The 26,755-nt window shown below is 38.2% G+C and overlaps 1 protein-coding gene across 1 annotated transcript; it reads right to left on the reverse strand.

The window, feature by feature from the left end:
• Nucleotides 1–5,517: 5,517 nt before the first annotated feature.
• On the reverse strand, nt 5,518–16,158 carry LOC109071964 (probable G-protein coupled receptor 146). The gene is made up of 2 exons (XM_019088258.2): nt 15,837–16,158; nt 5,518–8,298 (listed from the first exon to the last, which is right to left on the reverse strand). Exon 2 carries the CDS (start codon nt 8,254–8,256, stop codon nt 7,255–7,257), a length of 1,002 nt encoding a protein of 333 aa, XP_018943803.1. The 5' UTR covers nt 8,257–8,298; nt 15,837–16,158; the 3' UTR covers nt 5,518–7,254.
• Nucleotides 16,159–26,755: the final 10,597 nt, after the last annotated feature.

The raw sequence follows: 26,755 nt of genomic DNA on the forward strand, positions 1-26,755 counted from the left end.
GTATGAAATTGTATTTATATGTATTTATTTGTTTTTATTAACTGCATGTTTCATTGATGTTCACAAAGAAAGTAGTTCATATAATCTGAGAGTGTTAATGCATTAATAGAGATACATGTAAAATGTATGGATATTTTCAAGGTTGGATGACTGGAAAATTATTATGAAACATGTAAACATTTAGGTCACGATATATTGAACCATTAATTGAGCTATGAGAGCAAACATGAAATATGTTTACTATGTCAAAGTGTTTTTGGAAATAACACTTAACAGAAAGAAACTGTGTCAGGATGATATCTTCTAGAGCTCCATTTCTGTGGTCTGGTGGAGACACTCTTGTCTCATTGAATAGAAAGACACAAGGGACATTCTCACTTTAAAAAGACATGCACTCCCTGCCTTCCAACTACACAACCACAGCGTCAAACACGGCCAACCTGGGCACTCTCCCCTGTGTGGTTCCCATGGTCAAGTTCTTAGATGTTTATTCTGACACCAAGATTTCATTGTTGTTGTATTTCCAAATCTCTGGTACATTTGCAAAGAGGAAAAATACAGAGAGCGTAGGGGATTGGGTTTCAGCCATCTGCTGTAGTCTGGGCCTCTCCAGCAAAGCTGGACTGTCTTTCCACATCGGGTCTGATTTATCAAAGCATCCAGTTCGTGCCAGATCATTTTGGTGGTGCAAAAGGAGGAAGGGAGCGTGTAATCGCCTAAGGCATTCAATGTGCCAATCATAGATATTTCTGGTGGAAAAATGATAACATTATCTAAAGAGTGGTAAATCTGGGTCCCATGACTGAATTGACCCATCCCATTTCCCCGCGCTTATCGAGGATAGAATAGCGCAGGGTTGGGTAAACCAGACGTAAATACAAAGCTCTTGACCCATTTTTATAATGTCATAAAGATAGAAAAGGGGTCACCCATTTGATAGTTTTAAATATTTTAGTCAGGCTGCCATTGTATTTTTATATATGAATACAGTATTTTGTTTCACCATAATGTATTAAACTGAATGAGTTTGATTGCCTGATGTGACCCTGAACTTCCAAAAGGAATCGTTGTCCTAATTTTTGTAAGAGATCTGGGCAAGAGCCAAGTCAAACAGCAAAAAGTTTAAGAGACAACTCAAATGTGCAACCTCGGTGGTCTAGTGTGGCCGATTTAAGCTGGGGTCTGCAAAACAATTACTTTTTAAGCTCAACCCAAGTTTACTTTGAAACAAGACCAGAGAACATTAGAGACCCTGGCTTCTTAGGGGTAAATTGAGCTCATGTCCGGAGTTAGAATATTATTCGGGATGTGTTATCCAATACGTGGGATTTAAAACCTGTTGTGCAAACCTCTTGCCTGTTTGCCGTTGGATTTTGAGCTAATTATTTAGAGTCTTTCAGATTAAGGAAACTGTGACGTCATGTTTTGAGGCCAATGGAATGATGAGAGGTTCCATTAAGAAAAAAAACACGGGTCGTTTCAGCATCACTAAAAACAAAGCTGTCGTGGTCGCTTGCCTTCTCTTTGGGTGGGACATACTAACAGGATGTTGAACTTTCATGCAGGTGTGGACTTCTGGGTAAAACTTCAGCAATTTAGTGGAGGAGGTCGCCTCATCCACCTGTCTCTAGAAAGCATGTCCTGTTGGGTGATTAGAAAGAGTTTTTAACATCATAAGATAAAGCACATGAGAAATATTTGGAGTAATGTACTTTTCTTCCCTATATTGTGACATATATCCAAGTAATTCAGCTTCTCAGAAAATACAAAATTTAAAGGTGCTGTATGTAAGATTTTGACTCTACTAAAGCATAAAAATACCATAACATGTTTGCAGATATTTAAGAAACATGCAAAGTTAACATACTTGTTTATCTGAAAAACAATGCAGTCAGTTATTCTCCTTTGAAAATGTGCGTTCCGGGCCGGAATGTCGGTCTCTGTTTTGGTTTGTGAAACCCGCCCACTGCCAGTTTACCCAATTGTATTTGTATTGGCGGAAAACACAGCGTATTTCATTTTGTTCATCGTCAAGTGCACTCGTTTCTTTTTGTATCCTCAATCTGGCAACCTACATGTGCGTCAAGTCTGAGAGGAGGAAAAAAACCCTCTCCAATATTTTGAATTTGGACTGCAATACCTAGTTCAACCACTCGGTTTCAATCCTACATACAGCACCTTTAAGGAACTTGATTTTGTCCATCGAAAATAATTTATAATAAACATTGCAATATTCCATAAAAATAAGAATGGTCAATTCTGACTTTGTGATGTAATTCACTAAGAAAAAATATATTACAATTGTCAATTACAATTTACAAAGCAAATGGCCTAGACACAAGCAAACGCTGCAACAATATTACAACAAATATAAATACCGAAATCCTATGAGGTGATTTTGACTTTAATCAATAACTGAGACACAAGATTATATTTGTATGAAACATGAAAGTGCGAGTCAGTGGTGAGATACAAGATGTGAAACAGTGCCTTATAGTGTTGCTACGGATGTGAATATTAATATCTGACCGCTGAATGCAGTGATTGACCAATCAGAATCAAATATTCCAAAGAGTTGTGTGAGGTGAGGTAAATATCCAAGTTGCATCAATTGCTGCAAAAAGAGAAAGTGTATTGATTATGGCTCGTGCTTGGGAGGTAAACGGTTAAGATTCCATTTTGAACTTCTTGAATTATTAATGGAGAAAGGCATCCATGGCATCCATTATTTTATTCAGTCCATATGTAGTTTATTCTATACAGATGTAAAAATGAAAAACAGCTGAGCGGATCTGTGCTTTGACAGTTCTGGATTTAGCCGACCCAGCAAATCTGGGTTTTGTTTAGGTTGCGTGTACAAAACAATTTCTGGATGCTTTGGCAAAAACAAGAGTTTGAACATGCATTTATGAAGTGAAGGCATGCAGAGGCAGTGACATGATTATGAAGGGTCCCTTTCAAAGTAGATTAAAGGGCTGTTCTTAATGCAACGGTGCCTCCATTTGGTTAAGCTCAAATTTCATCCCCTCTTAAGTAATTACAAATGTGGCCAGTCAAGAACAGTTTGGCTGATGGATCTATTGAAAATAACACAAAATATTATGTCTGTAATGCTTTTCACCAGACACTATCAGTTGCACATTTGTAATGAAAATTTTGGCCCTGTGGAAAATAAACTTTCTTAAAACCTCATGACTTTTCAGGCATAACTATTTCATATATACAATGTCCAGCAGTGGACATATTCAACAAAAATGACAATTCACCAATCCATTTAGTCTTTTAGTCAAATGACGGAAATGACATTTTAAACTTGCAATTCACACAATAAATATTTAAATGATTTGTCTTTGTTTAGATTGTCAGTTTTTAAATGTAATTCTTATTTAACATGGCTTTTATATTTTTAAAATTAGGACATGGATAAAACAATAAAATCTCTTAATTAAAACTAAACTAAAATAATATGTTATTGTCTCATTTGATTTCATCCAGTGTGTATAAAATAAAATGAAGTAAAATAAATAAACAATTAAATAATGTTATTGTCTTGCTTGATGTCTTTGTTGAAATAAAATAAATTAAAATAATGAAGGTATAGTTAAATGTTTCCAAGTACGGTGAGCCTTCCAATTATTTGACCCCCATTAAAAAAAAACAAAATAATTATACTATAATGATACTCACCCTGTATCCAGGTTGGTTCCTTTTCTAACATTATACTATAATGATACTCACCCTGGATCCATTGTTCTATATCGGACAATGTTGTTCTTGTGTTGTGACAGACGGATATGTTGTACTGGGGGTGTTCAGAAGCCAAAACAATTCTCAGAATGTCTAGAATGTTCTTCTTTCGCAGGAGTTTTGTGGCTTGGTCTGGGGACACCACAGGCACTTCGGAGAGACTGCACACAGTGCTGCGGCCTGAACGGGGCCCCTCGGTCTACTCCCACTTCGACCAAGCTCGCTTGATTCCAGACGAGCACACACATAATCACACACACATACTGTTGACTAGAGGTGCCCCCACTGCGAGTCAGTATATAACAAAACCCAGGTGAGTTCTTATTCTGCCAGCGTCAACACTGCTGCAGTGTCTTAAGTCAGCTAAGCAAATCATTTGGTAAAATTACTTGAAATAATTAACACTGGACAGTCTCTTTACAATTTACTCTACAAACATTTAGGTGGTTTGGAAGTATGTATTCCTGTTTAAACTGCAAACAAAAAAATGTTTGACTTTCATGCATAACTGCAATAAAATAAAGTCCTTTTTGATGTTAAAGGGGACATCGGATGCAAACTTCACTTCACTTTTACAAACTTAATTTTTCACATTTTGCATATAAATGTGTCTTAGCAGTGTGTGGACACAAGCACCCTTCAATGATAAAAATCCATTCACTTCTCTTTTTTTAAATCCCCCAGAAAACTAAGTCTCAATTATCAAGTGTTTTGACATGACATCATACTGCTCAGGCCCCACCCACGACCGCTGACGGACTGTCCCTTATCAGCATATTGCCGCCCTCATTCAGTTGTAGACTAGGCTGTCTGCCATTTTCTCCGCGCTCAAGCAGCTGTAGTGACAACAATATCTCGTAAGCAAAGCGGGTGTTTTGTAGTTGAATGTAAAAGTGAACATAAGAGTCGACATCAGAGCCACTGAGGACACAGTAGATTAGTTTGGTTTTTTATGGTAATGTGCCACCAATTACACAAAAAACAGAAAAGGGGGTGGGGTGAGCAGAGCTCATTATCATTTAAAGAGACAAGCACCAAACAGGTCGCTGTGAACAGAACTGTTGTGAACAGACAAGGTAAAAAAGGTGTTGTTTTACACGATCATTGAGAAAATTTATTCATGAAGACCCTAAAGAATCATACCAACTTGAAAATGACATCCAATGTCCCCTTTAAAATGCTTTCTTCTATCCTAGTCCCCTGTAAGTAGGATTTACACACAAAAAAAAATAAAATAAAAAGAAATTGGACCCTGACCAGATTGACAAGCAGATACATTGACTTTTTGGGAGATTATTTTGGAAACCTGTAAGGTAACAATAATTATTTTTTGTCTTTAACAAGTTATTTGACCTTAGCCAAACTCAGTTTCTTATTGAAAGAGTTCATTATGCTACAGAATGTGTTTTTCCGAAATTAAGGCAGTTGTCAATTGAAGAACAAGCAGAACATGTCTTTCATAGTACTGATGTCTGTGGTTCTTGCTGCTCTGCAGATGGGCAACTAAACAAAATGTTTCTGCCAAAGAACATTTCAGTGTGGTTTTGCTCCTGGGGCCTGGCACTATTCTAAGGCTCGTAGCAAGCAAGAAAAATATGTTTTGGCATCTGTGGCATAAACTATATTTATTTTCTTTTCTTTGGTATGAATGAGTGAGTGTAGTCATCCATACCTGTTTTGTTGATGCAAACCAAAACAAGCTTCATCATTTGTCATTTGGAAAGCTGTGATGTTCTTAGATGTGGGGAATCAATGAAGAGCCAAGCAGGATTATATTCATGTTAGTTTATTGAATAAGTCTTTGACTCAATATTGGACAGAGGATGACTGACACTTTAGTATCTAAATAAATCTCTGAGAAAATAATACTGTAATCTAAAATGGCATGTTTTGTTTTGTTTTTTTCTCGAAAATCTCTGAAGTACAATATATACACATTCTTAATATGATACATACTGGCGTTAGCATGCTAACAACAGCCATAACATTGCGATTTGATGTGGTTTCATCATTTATGATTGAGGGATAACTGATTTTAATCCCCTTCATGACTTTAAATACATTCTTTCCCTTGCAAACATGAGTGGATTCAAATTACACTTCTTCACTCTTCCATTCACATAGAGTGCTTTCTCTCCAAAATATATTAATTTTGCATCCACTGACTCGAGAAAAACGTGAGTAAAGACATTTTCGATAACACACCATTTACTAGCTTAAACTGTACTATTTCTCATCCTGCCTCTGAATTTTATTTTCTGGAAATGTCTACAATTTTCTCTCAGAGAGCATCATTGCATATCTCTCTATATATGCATACAATGAAATCATTCATGCAACTAATCTCAATAAAAGCTATCTCTTTTAAATATGTGCATCAGAAAGGAAATTTTTATCCCTATGTTATCCATCGCTTAGAAGCACTGGAGTCCGATCAATACTTTCAGAAATCAACTGTACGCTCCAGTACAAATTTGAGCAGTTTTAACGAATGATCTACTGCATAGAGCTGTTAAATGAAACTAAATATATTTGATTGTATCAACAGGACTTGTGCGACTTGGATTCACTTCTCGAAACATGAATTGCTAACCACATCCTCACGGTGCACGGATAATAATTACAGTAGTAACAGACTAATGATTGGTTTTGAATGAAGATTAAATCTCTAACTAGTTGACCTTAAAATGGTGATCCATTTTCTAGTAGATCATTTCTATAGCTTCGTCTTAATAAGCTATACACATTTGATTGGATTTAATATGGCTGAGCAGCTGTGCAGTAATGATGCACATCACCTTAGCAGCAAGCACTCGAGAATACACACTCACAACCACCAGCACGCAACCACACACAAACCTTCCCACTCCATGATATCAGTCTCATTGAGTTATTTCTGAGTGCTGTAAAAGATGGTTAGACCGTTCCAATGTAATGCCCGCTGGTGTGTGAAATTGAGGTAATTATATTGCATTTACTAGCATCTACCAGAGAGGTTTTATGGAAAGTGTGACCAGAAAACTCAATCCAGACTGAAGAGCTTATGCTGTTGTGGATCACAACACAGAGAGCCTGGTGCGAAATATAGCCTTGAGCTAAAAGGGAATAGGTTGGTCTAAAAGCATCACATTAGAAATCTATGCCACATATCCTGTAACAGATTACAAACGCTCAACACCCCCCACCCCTTCCACTGAAAGGACCATCAGATGGTTTGAGATTTTCCTCAGGCCCAAGAACCCAAAGAATAGACATAGCTTACACAAAAACAGCACTTAGTGGTTTCTTCTTGGTCACCCATTCACTGCAGAGATGGACAAATAAAGTCAAGTCATTAAGTGTTACGGAGGTTCCACAATTTCACAGACACACATACCACTCCTTGTGGTGAGCAAAATACTTCCTTTCAGCACACAATATATATCCAGGTTCATGTGCTGGCTCTACTTCTGTGGATTTGGAGTAAGTGCCGGTGATGAAGAAGCAGGTCTGACTGGACACGAGTCCTCATGTAACTACCTGCTGTACTGTTGAGTGTTCGTGAGGACACGATTGGTCCCTGCAGTGCAGCCTCTTCAGAAGCCGCTGCAGTTTATGGGAAAAGTTCTTATTCATTTGCCTGTACATGAGTGGAATGGCGAAGCTACTGCTGAAGGCTAGCAGCTCAGATAAACATCTCAGGAAGAAGTATGTGGTAAGGTGCTGCCTGTTGGAATGGCTCCCGGGAGCTCCAGCCACTGTGTGCACCAGTAAGGTCATGTAGTATGGAGTCCATAGAAGAAACTGCATGCACACGGAGGCCAGCAGCAACCTGTGGATGGATGGATCGAGCCTCCCCGAGTCCTGGTCCAAAGGGGTGGACTCCTTCCGGATGCGGAGGATTAGCACGAATGCATAAAGCACAGCTACCGCCGGCACCACGTAACCAATGAACATCATGATGGCATCAGCCGCCTCTTTGTTCTGCATCTTGGAGCACTCGATGATCTTAGTGGAGACGTGGTTGCACACGTAGAAGAGCAGCGAAGAGAAGCTGGTGAGAATGGCACCACCCCAGATAAAGCCACAAACGTGCTTGGTGTTGTAGACGCTGGACATGTAGGTGCGTGGGAGAGCTCGCTCGATGTAATAGTCCAGACTGAGCAAGGTTGTGGAGTACATGATGACCAGAGAGGAGATGTTGAAGAGAATGAGAAGGGTAATGTAGAGCTCGTTGTTGTACTCCCACATGGGCCAGCGTGTAAAACTGGGCCCCAGCAGCTCTACTGGAGCCACTAAGTTGAGCACAAGGCCAGCAATGGCTATGTTCACAAAGTAGACATCAGGCATGGTCATGGTGACCTTGTTGGAAAGGTTAACCACCACCAGCAGGGCATTGTAGCAAAGCCCCAATGGAAAGCAGACGATGAGGTACACAAGAGAGAAGACGGACAGAATGAGTCCAAAGTCCTGACAGAGCTGGAAATCCACGCTGGCGTCCGTCTCATTGTAAACCATGCAGCTCCACATTTCTAGATTTCCAAAGGTGTCCGATCCTTCTTTCTGAATCAGCTGTAAAAAAGAAAATGAGCAATATATCAATGAATTGGTTTGGTTAGGAATTAAAAAAGGCATTTATTAACCAACAGGATAAGGGGTGTCCAACCCTGCTCCAGAAAGGCCACTTTCCTGGAAAGTTTAGCTCCAACCCACTGCCCGGGAGCTTCTAGTGATCCTGAAGGTCTTGATTATCTGGTTCATGTGTGTTTAATTAGGCATCGAGCTAAACTCTGTTGGAAGGTGGATCTTCAGGGGCAGGACTGCACACCTCTGGTGACACCCCTAGACACCAAGATGATGAATAGCTCACAGATACTCACCTGTGATCAACTGTTAATTAAAATTGTATTCTAAAGGTGCACTTAATAATTACATCGCTTGTCTTTCTAAACAACGGATCCGATAACATTAAGCTCTCTACTGCCCCCACCAGCTCTGGAGCTACCACAGCATTTGTACACTAAATAATCTAACCCTCTTACTTGCATAACATTAGCAGTCTATTTATTTAGTGGTCCAAGTTGAAGTCAGTATGTATATTAATGACAATATGGGACACATATAATATAATTTATTGGTGGCAGGTGGTGCATGCTGCCGGTACATGTACAGTCAGACAAAACGACGTGAACAGTTATCAAAGGCGCGAGTGCGCGTACAGTCGTGGGAAACGATGTGTTCGGCAGTTAGAGACACAACACGGCTCATCTGTGGAGTGCGCGTCATTGTGATCAATAATTAAACATTGTGCTCAGTAATTAAAGAGGCAGGGCGGCGTTTCTGACATCCTTTATGGGAAACGCACAAAATAGGTTTGTGACATCCTTTATGGGAAACGCAGAATCGTCAGAACACCGGCGCAAGGCTGCTCACAACGCTTGATCACGTGTCGCACCAGAACCGTTTTCGGAACCAAAAATTAAAAATTGCTCGCAGTTCCGGTTCTTTTCAAAAAACTCGGTTTCCAACCCTAACTCTGGAAAACTGCAAAATTTAAAGAACGTTGGCAGATTTGTGCTAATTTTCTCAAACTGCAAGACACAGCTAATCACATGATTTCAGCATGGTGCTCATTCCTTACACAGAGTTAAACCGCTCTTTATAAGCCATTGATATGTACAGACTCCTATAATGACACAGTACATCTGTAATGCTAAATATAAGCATTTTCCATGCTTTTAGGCATTTTTTGATCGATGGCTTTGCAAAAACCTTTTTGATGTTGTGTTATACCATCACACAGAGAAGAAAACTGAAACCATGCATAAACAGCACAGGCATGGCATGATCATTAGATTTGAAGAAACACCATTATTTCTGCTTCATGGCATCTTACAGACTGACTAAAACTCAATATTCTGCACTGGACAGCAAGACCCTAAACCCAGGGATTTCATCTCAGTTACCACATGCCACTGAGGTTCATGTTGTACCAAAAAACGAGCAGAATTATGTCATCAGGCATTTCTTTCCATAACAATAGGTTCCACCTCTACAGCTCAGCACCTTGGCTCATTGGGTGGGGACAAAAAACGTGCTGTGACCAAAGTTTGGCATAATTCAGCTCTGAGACTGTGAGGCGTGCAGATTTATGGCATGCGATGTGACATGTCAAGAGTGCAGTGGATGCACAGCGTGAGGTTTGAGTTCAGGGTGAGGTCATGGCACTGGCACATGCAGAGAACTGCTCTGCAGTCCACTCATTAAAACATAATGACATAACGCTCTCCCTGAACACACAATGTGAACACTAGCCTCACTTTCATATTAGCCTATGATGACACACAGGCTACATTATTGTTTTATTTTATTTTAACTGCCTTTCTGGACTTTTTATTTAAAAGACAGTAAAGAGAGGAAAGTTGAAGAAGAAAGAGCCAAATTTGAAACTGCATTCCCTTGAGCAACAGCTCTTTTTATATGCGATGAGCATGTGTGCTTGTCACAATTATTTGTCCTTAGTATGTTTATTTGGGATATTCACAATCATTGTGCACTTTCCATTCACATGTAATCCCATCCAAATGAATTTTAAGTAACAAAAGAATATATTTTAAGGGAATATGTTCCTTACAACAACATCAAAAACAACAATTGAATGAAATTATTTATTGGACAAATATGCTCTTTGAGTGTGTAAAAATCTCTAAAAATTACACAGCTATTAAATAAATAAATAAATGAATACGCACATTATTTGAGAACAACAGTATTAGGATCATTTTGTAGCTCAAACTTTTTACACAAGGCCTCTGGCTTTTGTGTGCACGTCAGCATGTATTTGGTTGTAGATCTGGAGTTTTCCCAGACAATGCTGAGAACATCTGAGCAGACATAATGACTGTTGAGTGAGTGTTTTTGTGTCTGCTTACGTAACAGTCACAGAATGGCTGTTTTGGCCTGGAGACAGGCAGCCACGGATTGCTCCTCTATGGCTCTCACTAGAGGGTAGAGATAATCATTTACCCTTTTCACCTTGTAGTCATACATCTATAGTGAACCAGCATATTTTTGCATCAACAGCTCTGTATGTACATGCAGCACTTTATGTTGTGGTCTAACCGGAATATAACTACCAGTATATATCTTCACGTCTACACTTAAATGGGTTAAACTCATCTGGAGGTAAAACTTGTAAAAGCGAAACAGTTTTTCTCATTGGCAAGAGACTCGGCCCAGTTGGCTACAGGTTGGGAATAGGAGAAAAGGACTACCGTGGGAAAACAAGACGTGATGACATGGTTTCTAAAGGGCAGGTGTAAAAGTCTGACTCCATGATGCTTCCAAGACCATGTCTGCTTTTCCACATGAATTACTTTCAAAGAAACAGAATACCTTGCAAAAGGACTTCACCGCTATTCTAGCAAACACAATAGAGCAGCCAAGACTAGCCACTACCTGTGTCCCTATCTCTCACTTAAAAACATCCTCCAGTTCATCATCCTGTTCCCTTCCTCCACTTTTTGTGACCATGGCAACCAATAGTGCAAATAAGGGCAGTACTGCTGAGTTTCAGTAGCAAACGTTTAAAAGCCTCCGTATTTACTCATCCACTGAACCATTTTCATCTGAGGATAGGTCTGCAGACTGCAAGCTGCCCATAAGGGATTATAATAATACTTATAAAATATAATAATAATCTTTTCAAAATCAACTACTCATTTGGATGTCTGAACGATCAGTTGACTAGTCAGCCCTAAGACAGTCATATATAATAAGAGCCCACAACAGTCATGGTGAATTTTCAGCAGCATTATTCCAGTCCTAAGTGTCACATCATCCTTCAGAAATCATTCTAATATGCAGATTTGCTGCTCAAAAACATTTGATATTTTTATTTCTTTTTTTTTTTTTTACCAGAAAGTTCAAAAGAAAAGCATTTATTGTGTGAGATGCTGAAAACTCACGTGACTCAAAAATCTGAAACAGAAAAGCAAATGTTTCTAGACTAAAATGTACATCTAGATGGCCTTGGTTGCTGATTCTAGCATTAAAGCATCTCTGCTAAATAAAAATTGAAAAATTTGAGAAAAATTTATAATAATGAAAAACATCTAGACTTTAACTATCTACACTACCATCCAAAATGTATGGTATGTAAACATTTTAATTTTTTTTTATACAAGTCTCTTATGGTAACCAAGGCCTAATTTATCCAATGAAAAATACAGTGAAAACATTAATATTATAAAATATTACAGTAAAAACTGCTTTCTATTTTAATATATATTAAAATGTAATTTATTCCTGTGATGCAAAGCTGAATTTTCAGCATCATTACTCCAGTTTTCAGTGTCACATGATCCTTCAGAAATCATTTTGATATGCTGATTTGCTGCTCAAGAATATTATTATAATCAATGTTGGAAACCAGGATACAGTTTTTCAGGATTCTTTGATGCATAGAAGGTTAAAAAAGAACCACATTTATTTGGAATAGAAATGGTTTGTAACACTATAAATGTCTTTACTTTTGATCAGTTTAATGCATCCTTGCTAGATAAAAGTGTTTTCTTTTTGTCTCTTGAATAAATGTATTAAAATCGCACCAACATCAAACCTTTGAACGGTATTATACGTTTTAGATTAGAAAAAAAAAAAAAAGTAATCTAAAACCAAATCATAGTAATATTCTAGCTGGTTGATATAGTCAACCATCCTGCTCATCCATCTTGTCTCTTTAAAAAGACTTTCAGAAGAAAGGCTGGCAGACTAAATCATTCCTGAATGGGTGCAAAATATAGCTGACATCACGGCTTGCTGTAAAGCGTGTCATTTAGGGAGGCATTCTAACGCTTGCAGCTGATGTCTCACATACATGAGCAAGCATGCCTGCAAAGGTAAGTGTCCATCAACTCCACCACACAGTGTACCGCTCAATGACCCCTGTTATTAATTCTACCTCCCTCACACAAACAACAAGACATCTTGGCTGACCATGCATCTGGATGAAGAGTGTTGTGGGAGTAAAACTAAATGCACTTGACACTTTCAGAGAAATCAATCCACCGCTGAGCAGATGAAAAGAGGGCTGCTCCACACCCCTCATTTCCCCACTGGAATGTACAGCAGATTCTCAGAATCGGCTGAGTGATGTCACATGATTGCATTTTCTGAGCTTTGTGTGTGCGTGCGTGCTGCGAGGGTTTAGGCAACAAATAGTAAATGAAGATGAGGACTGAGCACTCTGCAGTGCTTTCACTTCTGTGTTTCAGCTGTAAGGATTTAGAAAACAGAAAGCAGACTAAGAGGAAAAACAAGTTTTATGCACTAAAAATATTTTTATCTGCACTGTTTGTTCACTGGTTTGCACTCTATCTGCCATGTGCCTTGCGCTGCTTTTATTTAACCTTATTTTTATTTTATTTTTTCTATTATGTCTTTTTTTACATTCCCTTATTGTATAGTTTTATCTTATATTTTATATTTGATCTAGATTTTTAGGCTCTACTGTTAGTGTTATCTGTAGGCACCGGGGGTCTGAGAGTAACGCAATTTCGATTCTCTGTATGTATGTACTGTACATGTGGAAGAATTGACAATAAAGCAGACTTGAACTTGAACTTGAAGTATTTCACAGAAAAAAAAAGATAAAAATGATTCACTGAGAGAAAATTGAAAAAAATAAAAAAAAAAAAAACAGCAAAGAACTGTAAATGATTTAACATCGTATTATATTTACTGAATAATTCTGCCAAATTTTGGGGTTTCAGAAGTAAAAACTATGAATTACCATATAATCTATAGTGAAAAACAGAAACTTTCCAAGAAGTCCCTGTGTTACACAATACACGTACAATTGGATTTAATTTACTTTTGTTTTAGTTTATTATACAGATTTAATTTTGATTTATACAAATAAATAACCAGTTTATAAATATAAATAGTTTTAATAGTAGGCTACATTATGTGTTTTTTGTGTTATATATTCTGTTATTTAATTATTGACAGCAAATGAATTTCTAGCAACAACAACTGCCTACTGTAAATTTAACAGGACATATTTTTTACACTGAGAAATTACTTGAAGGTGAGTAAATTTTTGTGCCTCTCCATAACTGTACAGTGCTTTTACTTAGGAGCCCTTTTTCTGCAAATTGCAACAGGCATTAATAAGTAGTGGTCATCTTGTATAAAGTGTGCCTGATAAATATTCAAATAAAATTATTTAAATCATCAGCTGAAAATGTAAGTTAATAAATGGATACTCAACCGTGTGATTGCGTAATTACAGTTTCTCTTGCTTGAAAGTGTGGCTGTTGCAGAGGGACCTTACGCATTCTTCATCGTCAAGTAATTTTATTCAACACTGCCTTGACCTGATTCAGTCTCTCATTCTCAAACAGCAGCCACATTTATTCTTTTCACCACCTACAAGCAACAGGACAAACGATGACCTGCAATGCTTTCCTGAAGTTGCAAAACACCAACAAACAATGTCTCAATTAAACCTCCGGCACATATCTGTATTAGTCTTCCTGACAGCACCTCAGTTGGCCTGACCCCTGGGACAGCATGTTCTCTCAGCGCTTCTTTGTAAAGTCATCAGCAGGAGAGATCACTCTGGGTGTTTGCATACCACGTGCATGGATTATCACTAGGCAAACTTGAACCGAGACAAACAAATTCTCGGTGCAAGAGCGTTCTTGGTTACTCAAACTTATTCATGCATGATTTGCATACCACAATTTGGTTATGCACCACTTTGCTTGTGAACATTATATTTTGGTGTGTACATCATATCTTGAAAATGCTGAATAGTGACATTTTGAATTACTGGGGCCAGATCAATATTTTTTATTAAATTACCTCCAATTATTTTACATTCAACTGATAACGTTATATGCGGAATGAAATATCTGCACTGAAGAGAACATGAGAGTTCAAAGTTGACAACTGTATGAGAAAATTGGATAACAGGTTACGTAATCCTCTCATGTCCAGCTGGACAGTCCAGACCGTGTTGGACAGTAAAGCGCTTGCTAGTGTCTTCAGGCAAAGAGGCATGCTTTTCTCAGCTGTCTCATATGACGTCTGTGATCTTCTACAGAAAGCATAGGCACACTGCCATCCTCTTACAAGTCCTACATGGACCTGATCCAACGGTGATGTAGCCTCTCTAGGGTTTTTTGTTGTTTGGGCAATAAAAATAAGTCCAATGTCACTTCCCAGCAACATCATTTGGACAGAGATATATTTCAAAATAAGCCAATGTGTCATAGTATGAGGCTAAACGTCAGGCAAATAATAAAAATAAAAACTCATGCTTTTCCATTTGTTATTTTGTTCCTTAACACAAAATTAATGGGATTAATGTTTGAAAACCCTCAAAATCCACCGTACATACAACACAATTGAGGTTTAAATGCAAATAAAAGACGTTTTTTGATTAGGCTAGATTTAGTAAATATTACACTGGTTTTCTTCTCAAAGGTCACTAATAAGTCACTGAGACTAAATGGGCAACTTTCACATCAGCTTTCACAAGTTTAAAATCAATCTACCACTTTTCATTTGTTAGCTCATTACTTAACTGACTCACTACCCTGGTTTGTTTTCAGTTTCAATATAAAAACAAAAGTTAAAATGTTGAATACAGTGTTTAATGTAAAGATACACAGTGTGTATTATAAATAAATTATAATAATATATATTTTATATTATATATATATATATATATATATATATATATATATATATATATATATATATATATATATATATATATATATATATAATGCATTTTTGTATACATACAGCGGGGAAAAGTCTATTAAAAAAAAGATGCGTTTGTTTGACTGAACTGTTATCATTGGTTTGTTTTTCATCCGGGCATTACACGTTTGAGTTTAACCTGTCTGATGTTGCGGTTTTACTTAAGTGTCACAAATAAGCCACACTTCGAGCGGTAAACCGTTAAAAAGTGTCAAACATGAATCTGACTGATTTAGCGAGCTCTCCCATCACTGCTGACGAAAAACACCGGGTTAAATGATACTTTAAAAACAACTTTAAACTCGATATAGAGAGGTATCGGCTAACCTACTCACCAGAGGACCAGTTCTTGGTACTGAGACAGCGCTACGGAGGCATCGGGTTCTGCTGTATTTCCACTGACATTTCTCCTCGGATACTTTGACAAAAGCTCCCAAATCAGTAGCTGGACTACCAGGACTTCGTCAAAAATGAAGTAAGTAAAAATGCGATCGATCAAGGCGCCGATATGTAGCGTAAACACAGTTACAGATGGTATATTCGTCTCTGGTCCGTGCTGGCAAGGGGAGGACGCTGATGATCTTACTACGAATCGAGTGGTGCTGAACTATACAGTGTGTACACACGTCACGTGACCCTCCCCCACAGTACTCTTCAAGAGGCCCCACTGCAAATTTTTGCATCCTACTACGGTAAACCTGGGTTTTTAATATTCATAACGCAAACTTTCGCTATTGGAAGGTAACACAGCAAATACGCGCATATCTAATTAATATTCATTAAGCAGGCGTTCGCTATTGGAAGGTTACCGAATAACGCCTGCGTAGGGTAATTAATATGCATGAGCTAAACCTTCGCCACTGGAAGGTTACCAAGTCACGTGAGCGCGAACTTCTTAATATTCATGAGCTAAGCCCCAGCCGTAGTAGTATTAGTAATTTCGTGTAGTTCGCAGTCATTGGACGAGTGGAGCGGAGGGAGGGGTGACATACTGCAACTTTCAACAGCACACTCACTCAACTATCGTTCAAAAACATACCACAAAAGCAGCTTTGAGTCTACAGGTCAGAGGATTACGGATCCCGCAGCATTATTTAGACCATTTTACAGCGGTAGTCTGGATGAGGAAACTAACATACTTGCAAGTTGATTTTATTTTCATAGACAATAAACTCAGGTCGGTTTTGTTTGGTAGAAAAGCTTCAAGAAAACAACTATATTAGAATATAGAGACGTAGAATGTGACTGCTAACAAATAAACTTAAATACGCCATGCTTAATATTTTAAATGTATTTAGTATAGTTTAGTTGGTTTAGGTTTTAATAATAATACCCCGATATTCAGATATTATATATATATATATGATATAACAAACACAATATAACTTTTCCAGATACAACATAACAACTGAGCCTGATTAAATGACACAGTCCAGAGTGATAGTATGGCTCAGCATCACCATTCCAAGTTGGCTAAGTCCAACTAAGCAGTCTCCATTGGACCTGCAGCTCCCATCCTACAAAATGAGGATAAATAGAAACAAAGAAATGCAGGTTTTAGTCTTTGGCAAAGGGCCCCAATGCATACTGTATTCAGTATTTGAGATGGTTAGTCATTGATATATTCATTATCATATATGGTAGATCTGTTTCCTCTTACACCTAATTTTCAAGAACTTTCTGCTTTCCTGAACTTGTCATAGTAAGTCTCTGTCATAATGTTTGCAAAGAAGCTTAAAGATTATGAGAAGTGAAACCCACTCTAAGCACATCCCTGTTTATGACCCACATTTTGAAATCCTGACCCACAGAGCGTCAGAGAGATGTTTTATAATAGCCTGTAATTACCCTAATGTTAGTTCTATTTGGAACACAGCTATGCTTTTAGAATACAAACTTCAATGTTTATGACATTTACTTAACAATCAGTGCTCCGTTTATAAATACTTAGCATTAAGTTGTTCTTCGAAAGTTACCACATATAGAGTTGTAACCCACCAATTTTAAATTTAAGAATTTTCTGGTAGTTTCAATTTATAACAAGATATGACAGTGCAAATTAACGTGAAATCTACAGGATAAATGCATTTTTATTGCTTTCTTTGGGTTGTAGGGAGAAAACCTCTTGGGAGATAGACAATCCTTTGACTCATCAGCTCTGTGGAGCCTCTGGGAAGAGATTAGCCTGCGGGCTGAGTGTTGTGGTTATGCAGTGACCACTGTTAACTACTTCCGTGTCCACTAATGGTGACCACTTTATCCTTTTCTCGAAACCACGTGGACTTTTGGGTCCTCCCCTTTTTGCCATCACAGTAGCAGTAGAGGTGTAGAGACATGCCTACTTTTGTTTTGTAGTACAGGCCTTACAGGCCTTTACCTTCTACTTCAGACCCTTTGCAGCAGAAATATTAGAGGTCAGTGCCCCCTTTTCCTACGAACAACTGGCCTAATCTCTTTTAATGTGACCTGAATTTGGTTCAATACTTTTTGATGTAGATTTTTGTAATAGGGATTTGCAAATTACATGGGTCGTAATCCTGGCTGCTTTTTCTGAAATGTGCTGCATTCACATTTATCCAAAGTAATAGATGACATGACCCGTAGTTTCATTCGAGCTGCCGATGAGGAATTAAAGAATTAGTATTTTATGTTTAATCCTCAGTGAATGCATGCTGGTGGGTCACAGCCTGCAGCACGTGTGATGAGATTGTTTAGTGATGGTTGTTCATGAGTCCCTTGTTTGTTCTGAACAGTTAAACTGAGCTCTGTTCTTCAGAAAAATCCTCCATGTCCTGCGGAATCTTCAGTTTTCCAGCATCTTTTGCATATTTAAACCCTTTCCAGCAGTGACTGTATGATTTTGATATCCATCTTTTCACACTGAGGACAACTGAGGGACTCAAACACAACTATTAAAAAAGTTCCAAACATTCACTGATGCTCCAGAAGGAAACATGATGCATTAAGAGCCAGGGGGTGAAAACTTTTAAACAGGATGAAGATGTCCAAATTGTTCTTATTTTGTAGAAATATAATTTTTTCCATTTAGTACTGCCCTTCGGAAGCAACAGAAGATTTCACAATATGCATTTTTTTTTTTTTTTTTTTTGTACTTGACTTTTTGTAGACTTGCAAAATAGAAATAATGTTTTTCTAATGTCCATGAACTGACCCACACTTTTTATGGTTTTAACTGGAAGCCATCCTCTTCTGATAAAAATGTATCATTGGGAGTCAGTTCATTTATGGGAAACTGACTCATTTGTTTACAGGTATTCTGCATTTTGCTTTGCTTTAAAAGGACATGATGTTTTCATCTGATCTTAGATGGGTGTGTGAATAGCTTAATGCATGGACTAGCCTTATCATTTCATGAGTCAGGGAAGTCTCTATAATATTCCGGTCCCTAGATACACTACAATTCAAAATTGTGGGGTCAATTTTTTATGTTTTTGAAAGAAGTCTTTTATGCTTACAAGGCTGCATTTATTTGATCAAATAAAGAACAGCAAGATTGTGAAGTATTATTTCAATGTAAAAACACTGTTTTCTGTTTGAATATCAAACAGAAATCAGTCGAATATGCTGAAGAGAAACATTTCTAATTAATATCAATGTTGAAAACAGTTGTGCTACTGGAAACAGTGATATTTATATTTATACATTTTTTATATTATTATACAGTTATATTCATACTCGAAAGACATTAATGAGAGAAAGGGATATAGAGAAATCAGGGGCAAGACTAAATCACTGTTTATCCCTGTTTATCTCTCATGTCTCTCCTCTTCCTAGAAGTCAAAGGACAGTAGTTTTGACCTGATGTCACCTTCCTCTGAAGGAATTAGACTTCACCAAGACATATGGCCAGTTTAATTAATGAAAGTCCTTGTTATCACTGCAACAGACCCTCACTTGTTCATCTTAGAGCAATGATGATTTTTTTTTTCTTTATCAAAAAGATGTCTTGGATTTTTAGACTTGAGAAGCAACGTTGCATAAAATATCATTGAATATATCTTAAATTTCTTATTTTAGCCATAAATAATCTTAAATTTTGTTTAAAAGTTTTTAAACAGAGTTTAAAGTTTTAAAGCAAAATAGAAATGTAAGTGAAATGCAAGAATTTTTTAAATATTAAACCATAAGAAAGTTTAAGTGAAGTTCTCTGTTCAGTGTGTAGGGAGCAGTGGACGCTGCATAGGGACCCTGTGGATCTAAATACAGCTCTAAAGAGTACAGTCACCTCACACGACAAGACCGATATTCCTTGGTATTTCCTGAGGAGAGAGATCAGACAAAACTGAGGCCTTTGATGTTCTCCGCTTGTTGTCCGGTTTGAGCGAAGTTGGTGGGGTCTTTGTGTGCAGCTTTATTTGTGAACCCAAGTGACAAACACATTTTTTACAAAGTCTTATCTGAGATGGAAGTCTTCCCACAAACACTTCCACACCTACCAACAACACACCATCTGATCGCTCCTCACATGCCTCTAAGCTCTTAGGCTGTGTATTTCTCTGTAAACCCATTATGCTGGGGCACAATTAGGTTCACAGACAGCTTGACTCTTCCACACCCCTGACACACACAATGAACCACCCTCCCCCTGTGCTATTCTGGATTTTATCATGGCTTTAGCCAGATATATTGTATAAAGTAAGACCATTTAATTATCCATTATGACGAACCACAAATATGGAGGTTTTAACTTTACATAATTATTTTTACATTCACTGAAGAAAATAATGGCAACAATATGGAAGCTTATTTCTGCCATGGGAGTAAAAATTATGTTTTTTATTTTATTCTGTGGCAGAAAAAAACATCAGAATTGTGAGATGTTAAGTCAGAATTGCAAGTTTACAACATGTCACAATTCTGTGATTTTTTTTTTAAATTATTATTATTTAAATTCCGGGGCAATAAAATAAGCCTACGTACAAGCTGCATTTGAGGAATAATTTGTCTTTGTAGCATACACCATGAGGGACAAAATTTGTGTGCTGAAATTTTACACATAGGGGTTTGTTCAGATCCCAACCACTAATAATAATTGACAGTAAAAGTGACATTTGCCACTAATGAGAGTAAAACAATAAAGGACACATGTGGAGACATTGTGTGATTATATTAGCTTGGCATCATGCTGAGGCCTGTCACCCTGTCAGATCAGTCTGGGAAGCATCAGCCTGAGGGACCCACATGAGGCAGGTCCTATCTGCCTGTCTCAGGCAGCAGGTGTGGCCTAATCCTCTGCTTCTATTTTTGCCTGTGCTGGAGACAAAAGATGCAGTGGGGAAAAAAAAAGTGTTATTTACGCTGAATTTGCATCTGTCATTACTGTAGTCTTCAGTGTAACATGACCCTTCAGCAATCATTCTAATATCTCATATAATATATGGTTTGCTGTTCATACTATTATTAAACATATTATTATCAATGTTGAAAATTTTTAAAATGAACATAATTGGTTTGAAATAGAAATGGTTTGTAACATTAAAAACGTAACTACTGTCACTTGATCAATTTAAACAATGTATCTTTGCTGAATAAAATGATTAATTTCTTAAAAACAAAACAAAAAAAAGCTTACTAACCCCAAACTTTGGAATGGTAGTAAGTAAAATGTTTAAAAATTTTGAAGCATGTGCTGGTCACATGGAATTACACTTCATATATTTTGTGGGCTATAGTCCAAATTGCATGTAAAATGCAGCTGTCACAGTTCTTCAAAAATTTCTCTTTTTGAGTTTCATGGAAGAAAAAATTCATGCATGTTTGGAACGATATGAGGGTGAGTACATTTAGTGTTAAGTATTTTTTAAGTATATTTGGCAGACAATTTTTAAGCCAATGATACATTAGGAAATTGTTTTTCATGGCACATTTTATGACCGAATTTTATTTTATTCTACCCCAGCCCATATGTTTTTTCAGTAGGAGCCAGCAGACCTTTGATGATCTGTAAATGATGTAATCACCACAGGTGATCCCCGTTGGTACGTTATTTACCCTCAGATGAGGTGCACGGCGAGCCAAAAGTCTCCTGATAAGCATCTGGGCCTCCCTGCGCTGAATGAATAATCTCCTCTCTTGGAGGGTGTATCCTTGATTTGGTCTTCTTGGCTCTGAGATCTAAATAAACTAAAAGAGACAGAACAGTCATTGTTTGTCAAATGGAACTCAAGCACAAAGATAAAAGCTGTAATTGCCAGATTACTCTTGTGTGAATAACATCCAGCCTAGCCAAAACCTGGATTTTGTAATTCATCAAGTGGTATTCAAACAGACACTCAAGTGGAAGCACGTACACAACACATCCTAAGCTCTACTTATACACACAAACACAAATATGAAAAAATGGCACTTTTCCACATTACGTCACACCACTTTGTTCCTTGGAAGCTTGCAATACTCAGAGACATTCCTCATGTTAGTGAACCTGACAGACCCTGGCACGTGTATCCAAATTGAGATCCAGGGGTTGCGGTATCTTTGACTCAGAAGAATTAAGCCACACACAAATGTTGGCAGCTGTGTGTATCTGCTGCTCTTGTTTCCTTTTAGAGTCACAACCTCCCATAGGCCTGCCGTGTATTATCTGTATAAGCATGGAGGGCTGACCTGAAATCAACCCTGTAACATAGCCATTTCAATAACATCCCCTTCTGCCATCATTCTTTAACAGTGTTTTTTATGGCCCACATTATGTTTTCCTATATTCCCCCACGAGGGTTTCTAGTGCACATTACCTTCCGTCATAAAATAGGTGGAGTCCCAGTGCTGAGGTCTAAGAATAACATCCTGTTTTTAAGTGCGAGGGATTCCTGTCACCCCTTTGTTGTGGCCACCTCTTGGCCAGGGCTCTTCCTGTCTGATAAAAGTGTCAGGCTGGGACGCATTGTTCTGCGGTCCACTCCCAGTCTGCTGATTTGCAGTGGTCGGCGTGAACCTTTCCCTGCACCATAGTCTTCATGGGTTAACGCACATAAATCATTCAAAGCACTTACAGCTCGTCAACATTTGCAGTTTTTTGCGAGAGCCGCTAGAGCAGAGCATACAACCATAATCCGCTCTCACCTAATCCACTTAGAAATATATTGGGTTTAAGGCAGTTTTATTGTATAAGGGAAAACTTCTTGGTATTGTTGGTCCCTGCTGTTTACATAATATTATGTCACATGTTCATCATATTCGCTGCTTTCAAATAATCACTAACTTATTGAGGGAAGAATCTAATCAATCGCCATTTGTTACTTAATGTAATATGGCGTGTACATTTTTTTGGATGTGTCATATTCAGAGATGACTGTCAGGCCCAAGACATACTCTGTGCAAATATGCAAAAATTGAGAACTGACTCCAGTTCAGCTAAGCACACCTGCATAATTTCAAATCTGAACTGGCTACACCCCAAAGGAAGCTGAAATGAATTTTATTCTGAATTGACTGAAGATATATTTACTAATTAAAATAAATTCAGTACAGATGATGCATTCTAACATCCATCAATCCATCTTTTAGTTCTGCTTTCTGTTTTTAATTCTCACGTGACTTTGGGTCAGAAACAATATTTCTGACAACAGTAGATGGGTTTCAGGTAGGGGGGATTAGGAAGTGGAAACAATCAATATTTTTTGCAATTCCCTTTGCCGTGCAACACTTACACACTTCACCTTTAAGTGGAATGTCCTTCAAAGCATTATATTACTTACATTTCCTGTTCCCTTTGAGATAAAAGGTCTTCAAACTGAATTGAATATAACTGAAATACAGTTGCCAGGGAGACCAAAACCACATGTCTTGATTAAAAGGTCAGTGTACAACTGAGACATTCTGTCCTGTTTCACTTTACACAGCTGAAATCCTTTCGCCTGTGCATTTGCTGATTTGATTATTATACAATTACACGGCGAACAGCAGCCTATAACTGCTTAATACAATCTGAAATCTGAGTTCAATGAACAAGAGTGCTGCCTGCTTCTAAACTTCACATTATCAGCTCTTGGTGGCATGTGCCTTCATATAAATGCATTAGTTTTGAAGGTGAGGCTGTTTTTTTTTTTTTTTTTTTTTTTTGCACTTCAGTGTACTGTGTGCTGCTTGAATGCACTGTACGATAAAAGCATTTACCAAAAGTATAAATGTAAGCCTAAGTGGTTTGATGTGTGTACACACTTTGTGCTGAATTCATGCTCAGACTGCACGTCTAAAACTCCCGGCTTTGTTGTAAAATCACAGAGCAAGAAAAAGGCAGCACTGTGGAGATTCTCCAAAGCAAATATAAAGGGGTCACGGAGGAAAGTCTCTGAACTTGACGCAAATAGCTGCCATATGTTTTATGTGCCTGTAAAAAAGAAGGTGTGAGAGAGATGAACATCACCACATAGGTAAGAGGAGAGATCAGTATCGCCAAACCGAGGATGCATGTTCGTCTTGCATATCCGTGTCGGGTATGCATGTTCAGAAGAATGCAGGTACTAAAGAATCGATTTCCTGGAAAAGATTGGAGTTTTTCACTGAATCCATGTGTCCTTGGATAGTAAATGATTTGTTATTCATATCATGCTCCCCGAAGCTGCTGATTGCATGCAGCTGTCTCAAAGCGAGGTTTGCACGTTCGTATTTTAATCCTTCCAGAAGTGCATAACTTCAGGAGTGCCAAAAATGAGGCCACAGCCCAATCTAACACTAATAAAGCAGCATGCACCTGTGAAAGATGCTACATCCCTCTGCGAGCATGATCTCATTAGTGTGCATGAGCTCCTCTGATACGGCTCATGCGAGGTGTGTCACCGCTAAAGAGGCGGTCACATGGGGCCATTGTTTGATTTCCCCTGTGGTTGATCTGATCATCTCATCACGCCTCCGCTCCACCCCCCTTTCTCCCTGCAGTGAGACAGAGGCGGCCGTCAGACCCACGACTGGGCCCCTGACCCGTGCCTCTCGCAGTGTATGCCACAATTATTCCGCTGTTTGGTTCCACCAGATGCAGCAGCGCCATGGACGGGTTCCGTCTGGCCTGAGCGGCCGATATCTAAGGGGATTAGCGGATTGCTGTGGCACAACAGTGGGAGACTGTCCAGAAACGGCTGTGTATCTCCATGTTTCATAATGTCCAGTTCTCCTCCTCTGATCCCTTCAGCCTAGAGCAGTTGCGCAGCAGGATCTCCCAAACTCTCAGAGCAGCATGGAAGCTCTTGAGGAAATCTGACTCTCCCTGAAATACCCTCGGTGGTGCTTTCCCCGCAGAGAAATGGAGCTCTAATGAAATGCCTGGAAGCAGATGTTCCGGACTGCACACCAGGCCATCCCAGACGAGGGGGGCATCTGTCTGTGGCATGTTTGTTAATTAATTCATGACGCAACCAACCCCCAAATCAAAGCAGTCTGAGGGGATGTGCAGAATTTAGAACGCCACTCACAATCAGAGCTTTGCGGTGATGTTACCAATGTTGGATACAACTTTCTTATGACAATTGCAGTATCCGAATTGAAACTAATAACAGATGTCTGAATAAGATCAATGCAATGTTGTTAGAAAGGCTGAATAAGCATCCCTTGTTCTGGCACCATCAGCAGGTGAGATCTAATGTCATGCCACCATAACTTGCTTCAGTCAGCTCACGGTAACTGTTACTGGCAACAAAAGCCAAGAACAGAGAGTCCCTCCAATGGAAAATACCTCATGGCATTATGTAAGGTAGCCAAGGTTGTGTAATTCCAGTCATTTTGTAAAAGATAAAAGTTTTGCATAGTTGACCGTTTTATATGGCTTAAGGCCTGGATACAAATAAGACAAATGTTTGGGTATTGTAAAAGTCGGGTGCGATAAATATTAGAAATTGAAAGTAGATGCCTCTGTTCAGGTGACTTGAATATTCGCATGGCATCAGTGCATCCTATTTTTTTATGGAGAGGTGTTAATCTCTTTTCCATCACACTGTGAATAATGCTGTCCAACCAATAAGGTTTGTGCTTTTGGTCACATGCTCAGAGCCACTGTTGTTACATAAAAAAAACAACTTGGTGGCATGTAATAAGAGACTAAGCTGAAAAATTGCATAGCGCTTTGTGTACCAGGGGTTTATAGTAGTATAGAATATATGCCACCCATTGCCAGAGAGTAATTTCATTTAGCTTTTCTACCATTTTTTTTTTTTTTACATATTCATTTGAACAGACAAAACACAATCGGACTGAATTTTTACACCAAACATACCTGAATTTTCATAGTGTTAACAGGTCTTTATTTTGGTATATATGTTTTCTGTTTTGAATATTCAATTGCTCTTTTTTTATCATTAAAAATCTAAAAAAAAAATTAAGAAAGCCTGCTTTGGTTGAAAACCAAAGAGCTAAGAGAAAAAATGTGAGAAGATGTTGAAAACCAAAGAGCTGCGAATTCCATAATGTACCTTTAAAGATTATAGAATTTTTAAAAAATGTCAAATGCACCCTCAGCTGTTATTGCATATAACTAAGCCTATATTCTGGAGTGTTGTGCTCTGGTCTGGGTCTCATTAAAGATATTCAGTACTGTGCGGTTACTCTGGCGTGAAGCCCACTCCCTGTGGCCCACTATCCGCAGAAGAGTTTGCCAAAGGGTGTGTGTGCTTGTGTTTGTATCTATAATGTGTATAGAACTGGAGAAAATAAAAGTTATAAGCTTCAAATTTCAAATAATTACTGTTCATAATCTGTTGTGGCTTTCAGTGCATTTAGTTAGAGGACACTGCTTGAGCTTTGTTCAATCAGCTGATAAAAGTTGTGCGCTAGAGCCAAGCAGGGGTGCGTTTCCCAAAACCATAATTGCTAACTAAGTTAGCAACTTTGTTGGTTGCAATGCAATTTCCCATTGCCAAGCAACTAAGTTGCTAACAGGTTAGCAACTATGGTTTTGGTAAACGCACCCCAGAGCAGTGATTTTCTTAAAGCATAATCATGCTGATCAATTTAAGAAATTAAAAATAGATAGATAGATAGATAGATAGATAGATAAATAGATAGATAGATAAATGTAAGAACAAGGAAGTAAAGAAACAAATTACTTGATAAAAACAAATATCGTTCATTTGTAATAAAACAATACTTTTTGGAAATGCGGCCTAATCACAGATGGTTTGTTCACAGACGCGGCCCAGAACAGATGTTTTGTTCTGTCCGTTGCTTTATCACTGTCAATCACAGCAATGACTCGCGGCACAATTTAGTGAATTCACTCACGTAAGTTTTTACACTCGTGTTTGTCATT

Source organism: Cyprinus carpio, chromosome A3 (assembly GCF_018340385.1).
Source record: "Cyprinus carpio isolate SPL01 chromosome A3, ASM1834038v1, whole genome shotgun sequence".
Taxonomy (NCBI): Eukaryota; Metazoa; Chordata; class Actinopteri; order Cypriniformes; family Cyprinidae; genus Cyprinus; species Cyprinus carpio.

Bases quoted from the DNA above. Each gene is read 5' to 3' on its own strand.
- LOC109071964 (XM_019088258.2), bottom strand. From the start codon at position 8,256: ATGTGGAGCTGCATGGTTTACAATGAGACGGACGCCAGCGTGGATTTC.